This window comes from Rhea pennata, chromosome 15 (assembly GCF_028389875.1).
Source record: "Rhea pennata isolate bPtePen1 chromosome 15, bPtePen1.pri, whole genome shotgun sequence".
Taxonomy (NCBI): domain Eukaryota; kingdom Metazoa; phylum Chordata; class Aves; order Rheiformes; family Rheidae; genus Rhea; species Rhea pennata.
Window position 1 is genome coordinate 11381761 of NC_084677.1, and position 18918 is coordinate 11400678.

The 18918-nt window shown below is 38.8% G+C and overlaps 1 protein-coding gene across 4 annotated transcripts in view; it reads left to right on the forward strand.

Annotated features, from left to right (window-relative positions):
• The window catches only part of EEF2K (eukaryotic elongation factor 2 kinase), a 31462-nt gene extending 12847 nt beyond the window's left edge, over nt 1-18615 (forward strand). For 3 of the 4 annotated variants that reach the window (XM_062588365.1, XM_062588370.1, XM_062588368.1), the window contains 14 exons: nt 889-926; nt 2881-3052; nt 4897-5046; nt 6976-7108; nt 7812-7939; nt 8512-8713; nt 8946-9013; nt 9761-9838; nt 10676-10738; nt 11996-12130; nt 13352-13540; nt 13954-14078; nt 15001-15179; nt 15872-18615. In XM_062588365.1, coding sequence (XP_062444349.1) covers nt 889-926; nt 2881-3052; nt 4897-5046; nt 6976-7108; nt 7812-7939; nt 8512-8713; nt 8946-9013; nt 9761-9838; nt 10676-10738; nt 11996-12130; nt 13352-13540; nt 13954-14078; nt 15001-15179; nt 15872-15981 — 1770 coding nt within the window. In that variant the 3' untranslated portion in view covers nt 15982-18615. The remainder of the gene's footprint in view (nt 1-888; nt 927-2880; nt 3053-4896; nt 5047-6975; nt 7109-7811; nt 7940-8511; nt 8714-8945; nt 9014-9760; nt 9839-10675; nt 10739-11995; nt 12131-13351; nt 13541-13953; nt 14079-15000; nt 15180-15871) is intronic. The other variant, XM_062588369.1, reaches the window with a different exon arrangement.
• Nucleotides 18616-18918: the final 303 nt, after the last annotated feature.

Sequence of the window (18918 nt, forward strand, 5' to 3'; positions counted from 1 at the left end):
CTGTTCCTCCATTATATTCTGGTGTCCCAGCAGCATTTCCTCCCCAGAATAAAGTAGAACATGAAGTCAGCCTGAACCCATCAGTGACATAAAGTGTTCATTCCTTTCCCAGAATGGCCCTCCAGTTTGAGCCCTTCCGTCTGCTGCTGGCAGTGCTCTGAGCCTGATCTGCCTGCCTGGCAATCGGCCTACTGTGTTCTCTCTAATAATAATTTCTGCTCTTGGGATGAAAACAGACTGAATTTTTTGTATGAGAGTGGAAACTACTGCCATTTCCCAGTTGCATTTTGGGGTTGGTGGTGTGTTAGAATCGTGTTGTTCTGTGCTATCATGTTTCTGATACCTACAGAGATGTTGCTGTGAATGGCACATCTTGTGTGGAAGCCTAAATGAGGGCTTGAGGTCTGTGAAGCCAGCTGCAATAGTTCTCAAAAGACCTGACTGCAAACTGGAGAGAGATTTTAAATGGCATCTTTAAAAGACGCATCACGTTTACTCCATGGGAAATTGAGGAAGGAGGTTCATTCCCAATGTCTTATTTCCAAATTTCTGTGTTATGTTGCCTGTGGTGGGCTGTCACTTTCCTTTGAGGGGATGGATACTGTATAAAGCCTATTTGAAAAATGCTTTCTCCAGTTAGAAAGGGGGAGGGTGTGTGACCATGTTGGGGGTTAGGTTTAGCTCAGTTGGTTAGAGCATGGTGCTAATAATGCCAAGGTCACAGGTTTGATCCCTGTACGGGCCACTCATTTGAGGGTTAGACTAGATGATCTCCAGAGGTCCCTTCCAACCTTACCAATTCTATGACTTATGTCTCTTACTGGTTAGAAATTAACTTTGTGGAAGTGACAATACTTTTTTTTTTTTTTTTTTTTTTTTTTTCCCAAGCCCTTTGGCCGTGGAGCGATGCGGGAGTGTTTTAGAACGTAAGTATATGCTGACTTTCTTTGTTGGCCTCCATGCAGTATTTTCTTCTGCATGGTGAGCGGAATTTCTCTTAGATATGAGAACTGTGTAAAGTACACCTTTACTGTGTAAAGGTCTCTATTTAGCTCTCTGCTGTGCATTTCTAAAAGGCATAGCTGAAGGCTTTATTCTTCTTTGTGCAATCCAGCCACAATACTGGAAACAACATTAAGAAAGTAGAAGATGGTGCCTTCTCTTAAAGTGTAGATGTGATGAGAGAGTGAGGTGAGTCCTCAACTCAGCCACATTCAGGAAAGAAAGCTGTTCTCTCAAAGTTTATTTTGGATCACATGTACCACAGTAACCATATTCTAAGTAAATTGGAGCTTGAAGATTAACAACTATTCTTTCCAGAAGAGTAAAGTAGAAGAAGGGAAAGGAGGAACTTTCCCTTGCACAGAGTGTGTTAGTAAATATGATTGTGGGCATTAGCATCTAGCTATAAATTAGTTCATGCTAGAAGACTACCCCACCCTTTCCAGGCTTTGGAAATGAATACTTCTTGGAAAAGGTGCATGTATGTTTGAAGCTACTCCCCCCCCCCCCCTTTCCGGCTGCAGGATCTAGAGCAGATACATTTCACATCTGATTTCATTTGTCACTCCTGAATGACAGAAGCATGATGTTTTGAACTTCTAGAAAAAAGGGGACAAAGTAACCCCTCTGTCTTCAAATGTGCAGTTTCAGTAACACTTCATGCTGATGGCTGTGTTCTTGCAAAGCCAGATACAGCAGCGAGAGAAGCCTAGGAAGTAACAAGCGCCAGTTTGGGGACATTGCTTTCAGTTCTTTTTTCCGAGTGACCAAGTTCCTCCTTACAGAATATCTTGAGTAGTGACATAAACAGAAATTTCTTTGCAGCTTTACCTTAACCTCTTGTTTGTGAGCAAATATAACTTGTGTGTAAGCTTCCCTTCTCCTTAATTTTCCGTAACTCACAGTGGTGCACTGATATCTCTCATCCAGAGCCCTCTGTATTTTTAAAATTTTGCAAGTCTCTGTCAGTGCAGTGACAGCATTGGCTGCACTTCACTTGATGAATCATGAAGAGTGTTGGCTTTAGAAATGCATATGGGCTTGCTTATTTTGTGCAGGAATAACTTGTTTCTTCAAAGAATTGGACAGGTCTCAAAACTTTTTTCCTTTCCTCTGTGTCCCATGTGAATGAATTCAACTCCTCTAGGAAAGAAGACTCTGATTGCTTTGAAATTCATGGTAAAAATGTGGGAGTTTTACCCATTTGATTTTAACATGGGCATCTGCAACCACTGGGTGCCTGCTTAATTCATTTACTGGCACCAGCAGATCCTCTGTAGTTAAATCTTTTTTTCCTTCACTCTTGAGGCATCTATGGTTTAAAGATTTGAACATCAACAAAAACTAAAAATTAAAAACTACATCAAAGAAATAATTCTAGGCTGCAGTTTTCAAATTCTAGGAACATTGAGGATACTGAGTAGCCACCTGTGTGTGTTGAGAAAGCAACTGTTTGCTCTTATCATAGGAGAGGGTTCTCTCTTCTCAGTTCATGTTTGAAAGGCTGCTCCCTGTTATTTTCTGCCAACAATAATTGTTGACTTTAGACTAAGGGGCTGAGACAGCACCAGCCTCTTGTGCTCTGGATTGGAGGGGCTGGGAGTGAGAAAAGGAGAAAGGTCAGAGTACAAATAGGAAATCACACAGGCATTTTAACAAGTCCCAGCCATTCATTTGAAATGTTCCTCCTGCTCCCCACACATCTGTGCTTTGTTTTTCAGCTAAAATATCTGTCTGCATAAATGACACAGGACCAGCTCCTCACTGAGGATAATGCTGATCTCATGGCCTGGCTCTTTCCAGGGAGGCAAAGAAATGAGGAAGATTGAATTTAAATACTCGCTTTTCCTTTCATCAACAGCTCTATTTGTCTTTCAGGAAAAAGCTGTCCAACTTCTTACACACGCAGAACTGGAAAGGTGCTTATAACTATGTTGCCAAGCAATACATAGAGAGTGTAGGCAGGGATGTGTATTTTGAGGATGTCCGACTTCAGATGGAAGCAAAACTGTGGGGAGAAGAGTACAACAGACACAAGCCACCAAAACAGGTACTTTCAAACATCTTGCTAAGCAAAAAATCAATCTTTCTCTTCTAACAGAGAGGCTTTCAAATGAATTTAACAGAGATAAACTATTCAAATTCCATTAAAGTTAATTGCTCAGATAAATTCAGCCCTACAGTGTTTTCCATTAAACAGCAGTTGATTTTTAATGAAGCAAATGCAGAAATTGCTTTTCTCATTCAAAGTCACTGGCTGCTTGTTTGTGAGTGTCTGACTGTTCTCAGCTGTTGACTCAAGACCAAAATAGAAGTGTTTGCTCTTTTAGATATTTGCCCAGCTGCTTTTCAGATAACCAGTAGTGTCACAGAATTTGTTGCTAGCAGCAGTCTGAGCAATCACTTAACTGTTAGTGCACCTGGAAAGTTAGATGCCCAAGTCTTGTAAAGGTATCTAAACTGGCATTGATTTCAGGGACAGCTGAGAACCCACATGATTTTATAAAGCTGTCCTATGTTGCCTAAATGCAGGCTTCTGAGGAGAGGTCAACAACTTTCTAAAAAATGAAGATGATATGGTTTTGTTTCTTTTAGATGTCTCAGTGAAAATACTAGCATACAGTTTACAATATGAAGCATTCAGTAAAATATGATAACTCCCAGACTCTGGGTGCAGCAAGAAAAGTTCTTGTCCTGTGTGTAGAGGGTATGCATAAGCAGGCAGGACTGAGGAAGAAATGGTTCCACTGTTTTTCTAACTGCATTTTTGGGGTCCATCCTAAGCATTCTGTATGATCTTGCAAATGTGGCTAGCATAGCTTTGCACTTCATGATGGTAAGTTGGATAATTTGGTCAAAGTGGATCCTGGACAAAAGCATCTCCAGGAGCAATCAACTTTCAAAGGATGAGAATTAAAACGCAGAGATGAAGGACTGCAACTGTCACTCATTCTCACCAAATAGCTGTTTCTCTTTGTTTACTGTGTGCATTATATCTATTAATGTAGCTGTCAAGTCCTTTAATATGCTGCTTGTACTGACTGCCTGACAGTAATTGTGGCTTCAAATGAGTGAAAGAGCAAACAGGTGGGAAAGGTGCTCACTTGCACTGTGGGGAGTAGGATTCTGCTTTTGGCTCTGCCACAGGCTGTGTAACATGTGACAAGAAGGTTGGGTCAAAAAGTATGCCTTGGTGTGAGGGCCTTAAAAATTTGGTAGTCAAAGTTAGTGAATGATTTTGAATATGTGGACTGTGTGCTTTTCTTTTTTTTTTATTTTTTTTTTTAATCTGAGGGTAACCCCTTGTTGTAGATGTAGTTAATAACGACCTGCCTCATAGCAACAAGGTGAGGTATAGGGTGAAGTGCACACAAAGGAACATAGAGAACTTGTATACACCGCAGGAAAGATGTAAACAAAGTGACGGTTGTCATTCTCTTTAGGAATATGCCCAGGACAGAGGGAGCAGATGAAGCAGGATGCAGAATATCTGAGTGGTAGAAAGTCTTCAGTCCTCTTCTGAAGAGCTATTTCTACAAGTTGTGCAGTAGTTACTGCGCATTCTGCTCTGGGTATAGGCTATTTGCTGTGTACTCTTAAAGTACTCAGAAAAAAATGAAATAACAGCCAGAATTTACTAAGAATTTTGCAGAGGGACGTGTCACAGAATTGAGTTTCTGTGACTGCTTTTAAAGTTATACTTTTGAATGTATGGAATTCCCCCAGTAACCTGGGAAGCAAATGACTTGCCCTATCTCTTTGTTAAACAAACAGATCTTTGCAATTGTTCAACTCCTTTCATTAGCAACGTTTTCACAGCTGGAGACTTCACACAGGCTTTGATCTGAAGACAGTATTCTGTAAGTCACTGTTTCCCTTCCCTTCCCTTCCCAGGTGGATATAGTACAGATTTGCATTATTGAAATGAAGAACAGACCTGGAAAGCCTCTGTTTCATCTGGAACATTACATAGAGGGCAAATACATCAAATACAACTCAAATTCTGGATTTGTGCGAGATGACAACATTCGTCTTACTCCGCAAGTAAGGCTTTGTTTGATGTTTTCCATAGTGTCTGCTGCAGGGAACTTCTTGGCTGTGCCCAGAGGTCTTGCATTGCTGCCAAGAAAGGAAACTGCAGGCTTTCCAGTACAACGCCAGATTAATTGCTCTTTTTGCAGCATATGCTCTCCTTTTTGGGGGGTCTGCTCTTTCAAGCACTGAGTACTTCTTTATTGCATTTGTGTATGTTGATTTTAGTTAAGTTGAATATGCTTAATGCTCTTTAGAAACCATAAGCCCTTTCACACTAATTATAATTGCAGACATCAAAACTTTTCAATATCACTTCAAATTAAAGGGAGGGAGAGAGTACCATATTAAGTACTAAATAAGAAAAATAAGAAAGAAAAAAGATTGTTTTAAAACAAAGTGTTTCCAACAAAGGAAAAACAACAGATTCATGAAGTCTTCTAATACCTCAGAGTCATATAGAAGAGGAGGGGAGCAGATCTGCACCTTGTGTAAATAGGTGTGTACCTTATTTGCATCTAAGGATCTAGCTGTTCAGATAGAGCGTTTGATTAGGTGACTGAGACTGATTATAGAAATAAAGCTGCAGACTTCAAGTGACTTCTTGAATCTCGCAGAACTTTTAAAATACCTGTCAAAATGCAAAGTGGTCAGCATACCAAAGGAACTGGTTTTGCTGGGTTTTTTGTTTTATTTTTTGCTATTTTTAAGGTATTTGTCATGCTGCTTAATGTAAGCAGAGGATTCATGTTCTGGACTGTCTTTTGTACACTGAATCAGTGCTATGCTTTCACAGGTTGGGAACAAAATGTTCTGTGAGATTTGCTGCAGCTACAATGTTTGTCTATCACCACCAGTCACCTCCCCCAGGCCTGGCAGTGCTTTTCTGGAGGCCTTCCCAGAAGATTCCTAATGTCTCAGCTTTAAGCCAAATATATATATTTTTTAATATACTTGACATTCTTGAAATGCAGCATTTAAGGAACACAAACATCCACTTCAGTATCCCATACATGCTGATCTGGCCCTACATTCCATTCAGGGGGACCTCCCAGAGGATATACTAAAGGAAGGAGAATTCCAGGGGACGCTCATGTTTTCCTTTTGCAAAATCTGGCAGAGCTTTGCCCATCTGCAGAAGGAGGCAGTGTCCCAGAGCTACTGCACTTGGAGATCCACAGGCGCAGTTGGGATGTTTATGCAAAAGTGATTCTATGCTGGTTCCTGAGCCTGCTGCTATTCTCCCTCTAGTTATGTTCTGCCCAGAAGCTCCCCACTTGTTAAGGTGAAAGCTGCAGGGGAAAGCAGAATACATAGTATAGAAAGGAGGAATGAAATAATCTCCTCTCCAGTGTATGTCCCTATTGCTGCTCTTCCTCCAGCCTCTCCCAGTCATTCTCCGAGTTGGAGACAGACTGGAGAAGCAATGCCATAGACACAAGATATTCCTTTCCATTTGGGAGATCTGTGTTCAAAATTTCCTTCCTCATTTGGACTTGGGGAACCATTACTTCACCACCAACAAATACTTAGCAGTGAAATTAGTCACCTCAGAGGATACTAGACCTTTGATACAGTCTACAGGGCAATATTAAGTGCAACAATTTGTCAGGATCTCTCAGTGCTTCTGTTATGCCCTGAAGGCCAAAATTAAGGGCCAAATCCTGCTTGTTTGACTCACATGATTTCACATGAGCCAATCAACAAGAATTCCAAGGCATGATCCAGAGATTCAGTGTGATTATGGCCATACATCGTCTACTCTAGGGCTAAAAATCTACTATGTTCTTTAGGCCTCATTGCTTTCATCATACTGTTTATACTGGTTTTGTTTCACCAGTAGAGTTATCCAATTTCTTTGCCAATTTGTAAGTGTTGTATAAATACCACCGTTTTCAGGAGATCAAGGGAGTTTCTTTAGACTTCTGTGCTTCCTTGCAGGCATTTAGTCACTTCACCTTTGAGCGCTCAGGACACCAGCTGATAGTGGTTGATATCCAGGGAGTTGGAGATCTATATACAGACCCTCAGATCCATACAGAGAGTGGTACGGACTTTGGAGATGGCAACCTAGGTAAGATCAATTATTCTGCTTCGTGTTCTAATTGCTATTCATTTTCTCATTCCGGCTGTCTGCTGAGTAGCGGTTGCATGGCAGCTGTCCCACGCTGGCATATTTAAAATGGGTGCTGGCCTTGGCTCTTCTCTGGGGACCTACTCTTAGATCAGCCAAGTAATGAAATTAGATAGCTTCCTACAATGTGAGAGCAATAATCCTAGCCTTTAAATTCCTTGCCAAGTCACAGGAATGGATCCAGCTGAGTGTAGAGGGGTAAGTCTTGCATACTTTTAAAGCTCCAAGTGCCCATACATAAAGTTGTTGAGGAGACACTGCAGGTTTTGTAAATGGGATTGAAGTTAGGCTTGTGTTTCTCAATGCTGCAGCTCATTTCTTGGGTTATTTTATGCTGTGCATATGTAGTTTTTGAGATTGTTGCAGACTTAGAAGAAATGAGTATGAACAGCAGGTTTTAAAACAGTTACGTTGAGCTGTGTGTACAAGGAAGCACTTCATTCTTTCTCTTTGGCTTCTTAGAATTATAATGGTTAATCTTATCTTTAAATTCACACTACATTTTAAAATACCTCAATTCCTTTTAAGAAAATATGTTGGGACTATCAGCTTCTCATAGGTTTTACCCAAAGCTTGTATGATGGTTCCCTTTCCTCACTGTTGTTTATTTTTTGTATGTTTGTTTTTTTCCCCAATGCCATAGGTGTTCGAGGTATGGCCTTGTTCTTTCATTCTCATTCCTGCAACAAGATTTGCAAAAGCATGGGGCTTGCACCGTTTGATCTTTCATCCAAAGAGAGAGATGCCTTGGATTATAATAACAAATTGCTTGTAAGTGTTTGAAAAAAAAAGTATAATTAAGCAATATGGTTGGTTTACTCTAACTTTAAAACCCCACAACTAAAACAAATATAGTATTTACATGGCAGATAAAACCACCTTAATAACAAATGTTGCAGTTAAAAAAAAAAAAATCTAAAGCTGAATCATCCGTTCTTGGCTCTGAATTCATGATGTTGCTTTAATGAATAGGAACCTTATAACATATATATATATTTAGAATCAAGTAGATCTTTAATGCTGAAATCATTAGTTGGAAGGTCACAAAACAAGTAATTTGGGGAGGAAAAAGAATCAAAGTGCTTATCTTCAACTGATCTCAACTTAAACAGATATTGGTGGGACTATGACTGCAGAATTCAGCCTAGTCTTTGAAAGAAATGTCATGTTTTTTGAAGGTATATGCTTTTTAAAAAAGCAAATAAATATGCATACATGCATGTACTTATAAGCCCCTCCCTTTGTAGAAAACCTCTAATAAGCATACATTTTGGCCTATGCACCGTATTTAAAATAAAGAGAAGGGAAGCATTATTGATGTAGTTTTCTTTTAATTTGCCAAGAAGTCTGCTCAGACAACTGTGCGTGGCACAGAGGAAAAATGTGGAAGCAGCCGGGTGAGAACGATCTCTGGTAGTCGGCCTCCTCTACTTTTCCGCTTGTCTGAAAACTCCGGAGATGAAAGTATGAGCGATGTGGCATTTGACTCTCTACCCTGCTCACCTTCCTCAGCAACACCTCACAGCCAAAAGATGGACATGCTTAGTGAGTGAGCCTCACTTCCTTGATCCTGAGCATTTGGCAATGATTTGTTTTATGTTAGCATGTTGAATTTGGTCCCAAATACTTGTCTTCCAAAGAATACTTGGCATTCATGTTTAAGCAGTAATAAAACTCATCTTTATGAGATACTGCTGTGAAAAACTAAGATGATATCTAAAGCTTCCTTCTCAAGCATGTTATTCTTAGAATAAGGAAAAAATGTTTTTCTTCCTAGATTGGCCTGTGTTCAATGAAGTGGATAACTTGGTTCACAAAGACGATGATCAGCTTGATAACCAAAGGGTGAGTGTCTTCCTGACAGAAAATGAGATTGCAGTTCCTTAATGAATTTAAAGTACTACCAGTAGGCCTTGTAAGGGCACAAAAAGGCTCTCTGCCTGCTTTCAGTGCTATAGGTCATATTGCTTTCATGAATCTGTTGTTTTTCCTTTGTTGGAAACACTTTGTTTTAAAACAATCTTTTTTCTTTCTTATTTTTCCTTCAGAAATTTATTTGCATCTAGTGTATTTTAACAGATAGTACAGTGTGTATCTGTTTACCTGTGTGCGTGTTTTCTCTCTGGAGCTTGTGCCAACTTTTGTGGTGTGAAAGCTAAACAGAATCCCCATTGATTAGCTCTCTGTGAATACTGACACTGTGGGCTGTCAGAGAATCCCCTGAGGAGACTACCACAAGTATTATAAGGGCATTTTCCTACACTGGGGCCTTAGTTCCAGGGACTACCAGATATTGGTTTATCTTTTAACTGGCTACTACTGAAGAGTGAAAACTATATTAAGTGGACTCTTGGTCTGATCTTGTATATGAGTCTTTGAATTCTGAGTATTTAAGAGGGAGTGTAAGCGTGGACTGGGCCTTCTGAGTCATTAACTCCTGTTCTGTCGCAGGTAGCACAGCTTCCAATCCTTTTCAACCTGCAAACCTATGTATCTAATTAAAACTAGTATAAGATTTGTCCTGTGGGAAATATCCAGCTGAGATCTTTACAAAGGATGGTGCTGATACTGTGTTGCTTTGTTCTTTTATAGGATTTTGAAAATGGTGGAGACAGTGGCTATCCCAGTGAAAAGAGAAGTGAACTAGAAGATTTGGATCATAGAGACAGGGTAAGAACTTAGTTTGAGGTTATCAGTGGGTTGGATCTCTTGTTCATACTTGAAGCAAATCTGTAGAAAAATCTCTCTCTCTCTTTTTTTTTTTTTTTTTAATCCCTCTTGCTCTGATTTGTAAATGGAGGAAGTAGTTGGAAAGAAATTCACACATGCTGCAAAATTACTTACTCATCTTGGGAATGGTAATGACACTTTTGCAGGAAAAATACTATTTGTAATGAGGAATTTAATTTCAAATGTTAAATTTGATTGCGTGATGTTGAGTTTTTTTGAAGTGTTTTATATTGCATTTGAAAGCCATCTGTTACAATCAGCTTTTGTTATAGGGAATCCATGTATATGACCGACTTTCAGACTCTTACCCTCCCTACCTTCTGTGACTTCATATAATTTGAGATACCACAGAGCTCAATGTTATAGTGAGTTAATAATATGCAGCTTTGGAATTCCTGTGGGTCAGTTGGTTACTCCTTTAAAATACAAACTTATAAAGAAATGCTTCTTGACCTGAAGACCATAATTCGGTATTTGATTAGTGGACAGGAAAGAGAATACTGCTTCCAAGCATGCTACCTCTTTTGTATCAAGAAATCACCTTTGAGGGGGGACAATGTATTTGTTGTAGAATATCTAGTTAACAGGACTAAAGCCTGGCTGTGCAATATTTTTTACCTCTTTTTATATCAAAACATCACTGAGAGAAGAGAATCCAATGGAAACTATTTTCATTACTGTTGCTACTAATTTTGCTGGATAGGAATAGTCCAGAGGGGTAACTAGCATGCATCAGTTGCTGAAAATTAAGTGATGCAAATCTTTACATTAACACAGGGCCATTCAAACAACAACCGAAGACATGAATCTGATGAAGACAGTTTGGGAAACTCTGCAAGGGTAAGTAAAGCAGCAATGTTAATATACAATGAGTCTACCACTCTGCTTGTACTTTGTTCCACTCATCTGCCATCTAACTTCACATCACAACATCAGATGTTAGTTTTCTTTCCTTTTCAATGCAGAATAATATTTCTATCAATAATAACTTACTCCTTAATGTTCTTCTCTTTTTTGCTTTATTTTTCAATTAAACAAACACTATTAGAAATAAATTTTGTCACCTCCATGAATGATCCCTAGTGTAAATTAATAATTCTACATGAATTTCTCACCATTTCATATTGGGGGAGGAGATCTGCTTAACTAGATACTTCCTTTTTGTGCTTTATTTATGGAATTGTGTCCTATACATGGCTGGATGACTTATTTTTAAAACTTGAGTGTTTGAAATGTGTGAAGATAGTTGTTTGCGCTATGTATGTTACTTGGGCTGGGGAAAAAAAAAGTTCTACTTGTATGTGTTTACAAAATGTAGCTTCTGTGATAATTAGTTTCTCTGACTAAAAACAACTTTCTTCTGCAAGAAAAAAAATTGACAACAATGAATAAGTTAATTAAATGTGCTTTTCAGAATTTTTTTTGTAGTGATTATGTATTGTGTTTCTGGAGATCGGAAGAGCTTTAACAGACTGAGGATCAGTGCCAGTAGTCTGCTGTATTGTGTTTCCTGTGTGTGCCTCCAAGGGCTTTCATTTTGATACTGTTGTTTTCAGCTAGTGTTTCTGATCTGCCCATGATTTTTAATAGTAGTTTATTATCACTTGTGTTGGACAGCCTGAGAAGCACTATGTATCTGTCTATTTTCTTCTGAATTGTTACTGAGATGAGTTTCATTTTTCTAGAATTGCTGAATGTGTTTAAAATTTTTATTTATTTATTTGAAACACTGATCAGAAACGTATGGGTTTAATTTTATGTGTATAGGTGGCCTCACTGCTTGCAGTGTGAATATTCAGCTGCTTATTTTCATATGTGCTTATCTTTTGGTTCAGGACTTAAAGATTATTTTGCATGTTTGACACAGAGCACAGAAATGGAGTTTTACTACTTTTTGTTGTTGTCTTGGTGTTTTAGTGAAGAATAGTAACCAATTACTCAGCTACTAATGTGACTTTTGAAACCAGTATCTTAATTTACCATATTTACTAATAAGCTGTAGTATGATTAGATTTTTAGATTTCTGAATGGTATTCCATATAAATAGTTTGAAAACTTTTAATTTCAGATACAAATGATAGTATATTCCTATTTTAGGTCAGTGTGGAGAAATGGAATCTCTACAACGCTTCCAGAGTCCACATCCACAGACCATCCTGTGTGGCTCAAGAAATTCAGAGGCTCAATGCATTAGAACTTGAAAAGAAAATTGGGAAGTCAATCCTTGGGAAGGTAGGATGAGTCTAATAATTCTGGTCTTTCCAACTGGAAAGAAACGTATTTGTTACTTACAAAGTGGTGTCCGTCTGCACTAGTTACTCACACAAACAAAAAGAAATATTACGCCATAGCTTCATGTCACTTAGTCATATTTTATAAAGGAAGTCTGAACTCGCTAATGGATGACTTCCCTGTGCTTTTGGACTTGCGACATCTGAACTCTTTTGGGAAGGACCCTGCTGTTCATTCATCTGCCCTCCCAGGGGCATCAGGCAAAGCAGATAAAGCACAGTAAATGTGATGTGCCTGACGCTCATACATTGGAAGTAGGCCTGGCTTGGCTCCTGATGAATAGCAGCATAGATCAGCTCTTTTTACCCCAAACTCCTCCAGACAATTCAAATGTGAATTAAGTTTTGGCTTATGCATGGGCTTGAGTCCACACTCAAAACACTGTGTAGACCTTCCCAAACATCCTGAGAGCCTCTTGCTGTTTGAAAAGAAACATGCCTTTTGTGGGGCGGGGGGCGGATCAAAATCCCAATGCAAGTTTGGAATGAAATCTTACTCCCATTGAGGGTTCGGTGGTACCAGAATTTTACCTTGAATAAGAGACCTTCTTTGCTTTCTGTGTTTCAGATTAATTCTCTTCCTGTGTGGGCTCTTGCTGTACAGAAAGGTCTATGAGTGAGGATTACTGTAGTTTGCCCTTCTGGCTGGGGCGTTAGGACTTTGCAGACTGTGGTGCCACCTAGCCATGGTGCTTTTTACTACAGTTCCCTCCTAAAAGTCTCCAAGGCCCCTATGCTGGGACAGGCACATGCTCCCTAAGACCTGGTGCTCTGGAGTGACTGCCTTCTGGGTACAGCTTAGGGTGTAGTAGTGTGGGGCAGCTTCTGTCTTGCTGAATTAGGTCTTTCTCAAGTAATCAAGTTTATAAAGCTGCGTGTGTCAGCAGTGCTTTTGGCCTGTTGAGCCTATTAAGGCACACGTCAGGCTCCAAGTCCCCGAGTGGTCAAGCTAGCCCTCTACTCAGATTCAGTTTGCTCTGACATGTGCATCTGTTGCCTTGTTTTGCCCTGTGTAGTTGTCTGCAAAGCAGCGAGTTAGCTTTATGCAAGTAGTCACCTCAAATAACTATTTTTTAGATAAGAAAAGTGTGGACAGACAGCTTTGGAGGAATTAGAGCTGCACTTCGTACTGGTGTATCTTTCTTGTACGATTGTGTTCTAGGTTCATTTGGCCATGGTTCGCTACCATGAAGCTGGGCGTTTCTGTGAGAAAGACAAGGAGTGGGATCAGGAGTCAGCTCTGTTTCACCTGGAGCATGCTGCAGACTGTGGGGAGCTGGAAGCCATCGCTGGACTAGGACTCATGTGCTGCCAGCTACCCCATCACATTCTTTCAGAGGTCACTCTGGAGGTAAATAGAAAGATCATAGAAAATCTAAAATCCAGAATTTTGTTCCCTTGGAAGAAATAGCATAAATATTGCAGGAAATGAAGACAAAACAATAACCATGGTTGTGTGTTCTTCTGTAGCTACAGCATTAAACATTCCTCTTCAGGGATAGCTTTGTAATTAAGGACTTGGACTAAGCTCCAAAGAAGCTGCCTAAATGATATTACTAGAATATCACTGCATAGCTTTAGGAAGTTTTTTAAAGTGATCTTTACTATTCAGCCCCTTGGCTTCTTGTGGCTGGGCCTGCTTCTCAGATGTATTAAACATTTGCAACAATTACTGGCAAGGAGAAACTGCATTTAATGATAGAGGAAGAAAGGGATGGATTTATTTAGAAACAACAATTTTAAAGGTTTTGTTTGTTTTACTAGGACACAAAGGAGAACAGAAGAAAAGGATTTGATTACTTACTGAGAGCAGCAGAAGCTGGAGACCGGCCTTCCATGATACTAGTAGCAAGGGCATATGATACAGGTGTAAATCTTGGTTCAGACAGGTACTGTGCATGACTGGGTAATCTAACCTAGTGGTACTTCCACGCAGAATAATAATATTCACTGCATATTTTTCATTCACATGAAGATCTATTAATAATGCTGAGAAATGTTTTAGAGCCATTTCAAATGTACCTAGCTGTGAATAAGAGCAGAGTTTAAATCATGATACATCAACAGAGTTCTGCTGCTAAATATCTGCATGTGTATCACATCCATCTGCATGTTTGAGTTTAGTCCTGATGGTGAGACAGAGGTTGCACTGTGGTAAACAATTCTTTTTGCTCTGAGATGGTTGACAAAATTTCCCTTGGCTTCAACAGGAGTTACATCCTTTAAAATCCTAGGATGAGTGGAAAAAATGAACCCAAGAGGGTCTGTCTGAGATGTATTACCCTAAAAATAATGGCAAAGTATTTACAACTGCCTCCTCCTAAGTGATTTTTTTGAAAGTAGTTTTAAAAAACAGTGAGGTTTTTTTTTTCCTAATTAAGTTGTGAAAGAACCTAAAGAACAGGACAATAGGTGAAGTTGTAAACTGATTATAGGCAAGACAGTCAGATGGATGATACATTCGTCACAATTGTTGCCTTTCACTACTTCTCATAATAAAAATAAGAATGGAAATTTCACAGAAACATGGTCCTAAAGTTGAGGTTGTTGCTTCTAATTAAGCATGATTTTAAATTTTAAGACTCCATGACTTAATTTCTGACTAAGAAATAGATTGTAATTTGCTAAAAAATTATGCAGTATATTAGGTTGATTTTTGATAAATTTTGATAAAGCCTCCATGAGAGCACAAGCTTTCTTGGAGAGCACCAGGACTCTGAAGAGCTGGTGCAGAATTGAATCCTGAACCTCCAATGCAAAGTATATTTGTTTCCCAAGGTAACTGTCTTCAAAAATTATTTTTAATTTCAGAGTGCAGGATTGGAAGGAGGCGCTGTACTGGTACAATGCTGCACTGAACATGACTGACTATGATGAGGGAGGTGAATATGATGGCACTCAGGATGAGCCCCGGTATCTGCTCCTAGCCAGGGAAGCAGAGATGTTAATGACAGGAGGATTTCACTTGGACAAGGATCCACAGAAATCAGGTGAGTCTTCATTTTTGTTCCTACAATCAGTAATCCCGCTTTTCCTCTCTTCTGCTCAACATGTACCCCAAAAATACATTTCCTGGCTCAATTGTTATAAAACATGTAGAGAAAGATCGGTGTCCTGAGTTTGTGGATGAAGCTGCAATGACCCCAGGTGATATATAATGCTGAAGATGGTGAAATAAGAGATTCTGCTGATGCCAGAGATGGTGGGTGGTGCCAGCTCCAATCCTGTGACATGCTGAGTCCATAGAAAAGGAACCTTCACTCCCTGTGAGGCCACTAAACTGCAGGTTGCTGCTTGTGTTTTGAATTACAGCTGTAACTCTCAGGCCCTACACAACACTGACTTAGCCATTATGTAATCTGCATGTCAGGAGCTAAAGCCTTACAGTCGTCTTGGGGGTTATTACTGACCAGTCATATTTATGATCCTTGTAAATACATTAAAGAGTCATACTACTGTCATATCAGCAGTCAGTCATACAACTTTGAGTTGGAAAGCAAAAGCCAGGTTCCCAGCTGGTATAACTGCTGATACTAGTAGAATACACTGTTAAACCCATACATCCGGCCCTGTAACTTGACCTCAGTTTCTCTTTAGTTTCTCTTTTCATACTTTAATTGCTTCAGGGTAAAGAGGTGGCTTTTTTTTGCCAGCATAACTCTGATACTATTTCCTCCTGTAGGTGAACTGTACACAGAAGCCGCAGAAGCAGCAACAGAAGCCATGAAAGGTAGACTGGCAAATCGGTACTACCAAAAAGCTGAGGAGGCTTGGGCAATGATGGAAGAATGACACTGCAATTATGCAGTTCTTGTATATAAGATTTTTATAGAATTATTGTACTTGCCGCTAAAAAGATGTATTTTTATGTGCTGTTAACAGTTTGTGGTTTTCATATTTTAGTTTTATAACTTTATTTTGAGAGAAGAAATCTGAATATAAGTAGTATGTAGGGAACCATGGTGTACTGTTACCTATGTTTTAAAACTATAATACCAGTACAATTGAGCTTTTATATTTTTTTAACTGTTATGATTTGTTTGAGAAAAATGAAGCTGATCTGTTTACATTGCACATGCCTAGCTTTTTACACAGCAAATGATCAGTGTGTTTACATTTCTCTTCTCCTCCCATATATTTTCCTAAATCCACATCATGTCTTCATTTTTGGTGTATCTCAAGTTTAGTTGTTGCCCTTTGAATGTAAACATATTTTCAATTTAAGTATGTGAAGCATGCATCTACTCTTAATAAGTGGTTCCATTCTATCAAGCTGGTGTCATTTGGCTCTGTTGATACTCTTCTCAAATCAATTCCAGATACAATCTTTAAGTTTGGAAATAAAAAAATGGTGCTTCTACTTTGGCACCTTGAGTATTCAGGGTGGGATGTATGTTTTATTTATTACCAGCAGTGCGTATTTTCAGATCAGATCTGAACATCACTGTTTCTGATGAGGTGAGGCATTTAGCTACCTCTCTCATTTCAACATTTTGTACCATATAATAACCTATTTGCATAAAATCATACTGATCTCATATTTGTCCAGTTATGATTAGTAAAAAGATCTATAACATATTGCTGGTATGTAGTTATTTTTACAGTGACATCTCAATTTACAGTGAAGCTGGATCCTCTCACTTAAAAATGAAAATTTACTTCCCACCATTTCTAGAGAGATATTTGAAAAGTCTAGAGAATGTTTGTTCACCTATTTCTGTGTATAGAAAATAATTTATCTAGTGTAAATAACTTCATATGTTTGATCTGCTGTCTGATGGTTCATGAATTAACTTCACATGATACTGTTTGTTAAATTTAAGCTGATTGCTAAAGAATACACGCATAGCTTTATAAACTTCCAGATTATACCAGATAATTTATTAAACACTATTCTATGGTATAAATCTTACTTTCTTTGGTATTAGACATATTGTGGAGTTCTGCACCTGTATTTTAGCATCCTCTCTTAAAGTTTAGAAGTGAATTTCCTGAAAAACCTCTCTTCTTCACAAGAGATAGAGGGTCATTGTTAATGGCAGTTAAAGAAAAATATATTTCTGCTGGTTACAGGAAGAAGGCATTATTATCCCCAAACACTTGAATTTCTGTATCCTGTTTACATGCTCCTAAACCAGTAATGGGAAGACAAATACACCATGGTGGTTGAATTATCATTACACAGAGGTAGGTTTCTTTCAAATCCAGTATTATGTTCCAAAGCTCCAGTGCCATCTCTACAGTTGTTATAGGAGCTAGTCCTATTTCTTGGTCTTGGTTAACAGTAGTTCTGTAGGAGATGAAGCCAGAAAGGTTCTGTCTTCAGGCTTTTCAGTCCCTGAGGTTGTAGATTGGCATGAATAAAGGGACAACCACTATGGAGTGCAGAATGATTCATAATTCTCACCAGCCTCACTCTAGCAAAGCTGTTAGGTAGGTAATAAGCTAGATATTAAAATGCTCAAGTTCTTTGGACCTAATATGCTGAAACTGAACTAGAATTTGTACGATCACAGCTTAGGTGGATACTTTAAGTGCCTATCCACAGTTCTGCTTTAGGTGCCTACAGCCTCTTACGGATGTGGCCTTTTGCTCTTTCATTCAAAGCCGTAAAATAACAGCTCTTGCGCCCTTCATCTCTGAGAACAGTTGAACAATCACAGTGTTTTGTGCAGAACTGATACAGTATAGGCACTATAACATACACAGAAAAGGATTAATTTTTCTGTACAGTGTTGATGCCAAGACTGAGATTTTTCCATGAGAAAGAAGCAGATATGTAACAACCCCACCACCCTTGTAGGGAGGGGAGGAGATTGAATGTGTCCATCCAAAATATAAGTAAGGGACTTAAGAGTATAATTACTGAAACTCTTTGACATAGTTTAATTTGCTAATTTCTGTAGTTGCTAGAATTGCTGATAGTTCTCTGGTATGTAAATCTGATCACAGCTCTGAAAAATGTAATGATCAATACTTTTTTTGTAAACGTTACTTTTTTAATGATGTAAGCTGCATTCTGTCATAATGTGGTATCGTATTATTTAGCTATACAATAAGTAGGAGTTTGAATGATTTACAAATTAAACTGGTTTACAGAAATATGCTCAATTTTATGACATTATTTTGAAGAGAATATGTTTGACAGACTTTTGGAATTATATTGCTATATGCTGTATTTTTAATCTATTCACAATGAACAAATAAAAATTATATTTTTTAAAATCTGAAAGCTTAGCCCTGCAAAACTTACCCAGATGCAATGTTCCTGGGTGTCAGTGGGAGCATTGCTTGGGTAAGGACGGCAAGGTGGGAACCTTGTTTGTGTCAGCTGTGCGAGTACTGATGGCTTGCACCACTTAGTCATGTCATTCACTTCATCTGGTTTCATTCTGGCTGGTCAATAAAGTTACTCTTTTTGACACATTTTTCAATAGTTCTGGTTTTCTTTTTGGTCTTGCTTTTTTTTTTTTATTTGCCAAGGTTAAATCCTGGTATCGCAAGCTCCCAGAAATCTTCTGTATTGCTTTTATTTTTCCATCTCTGATTTCATGTACTTTCAGCAGTCAGAGCTAAAGTGAGAGGAAATAGCTACATGTATACCAAGAAAATATTTTCCTCAAGAAAACTAATGCATGCAGTTAGATCTGCAGTGCTGGTAAAGTAATACAGGATACAATGTAAGGACTGAAGTGCTCACTTGCAGGACTGTTAGAGGCCCTTTATGCC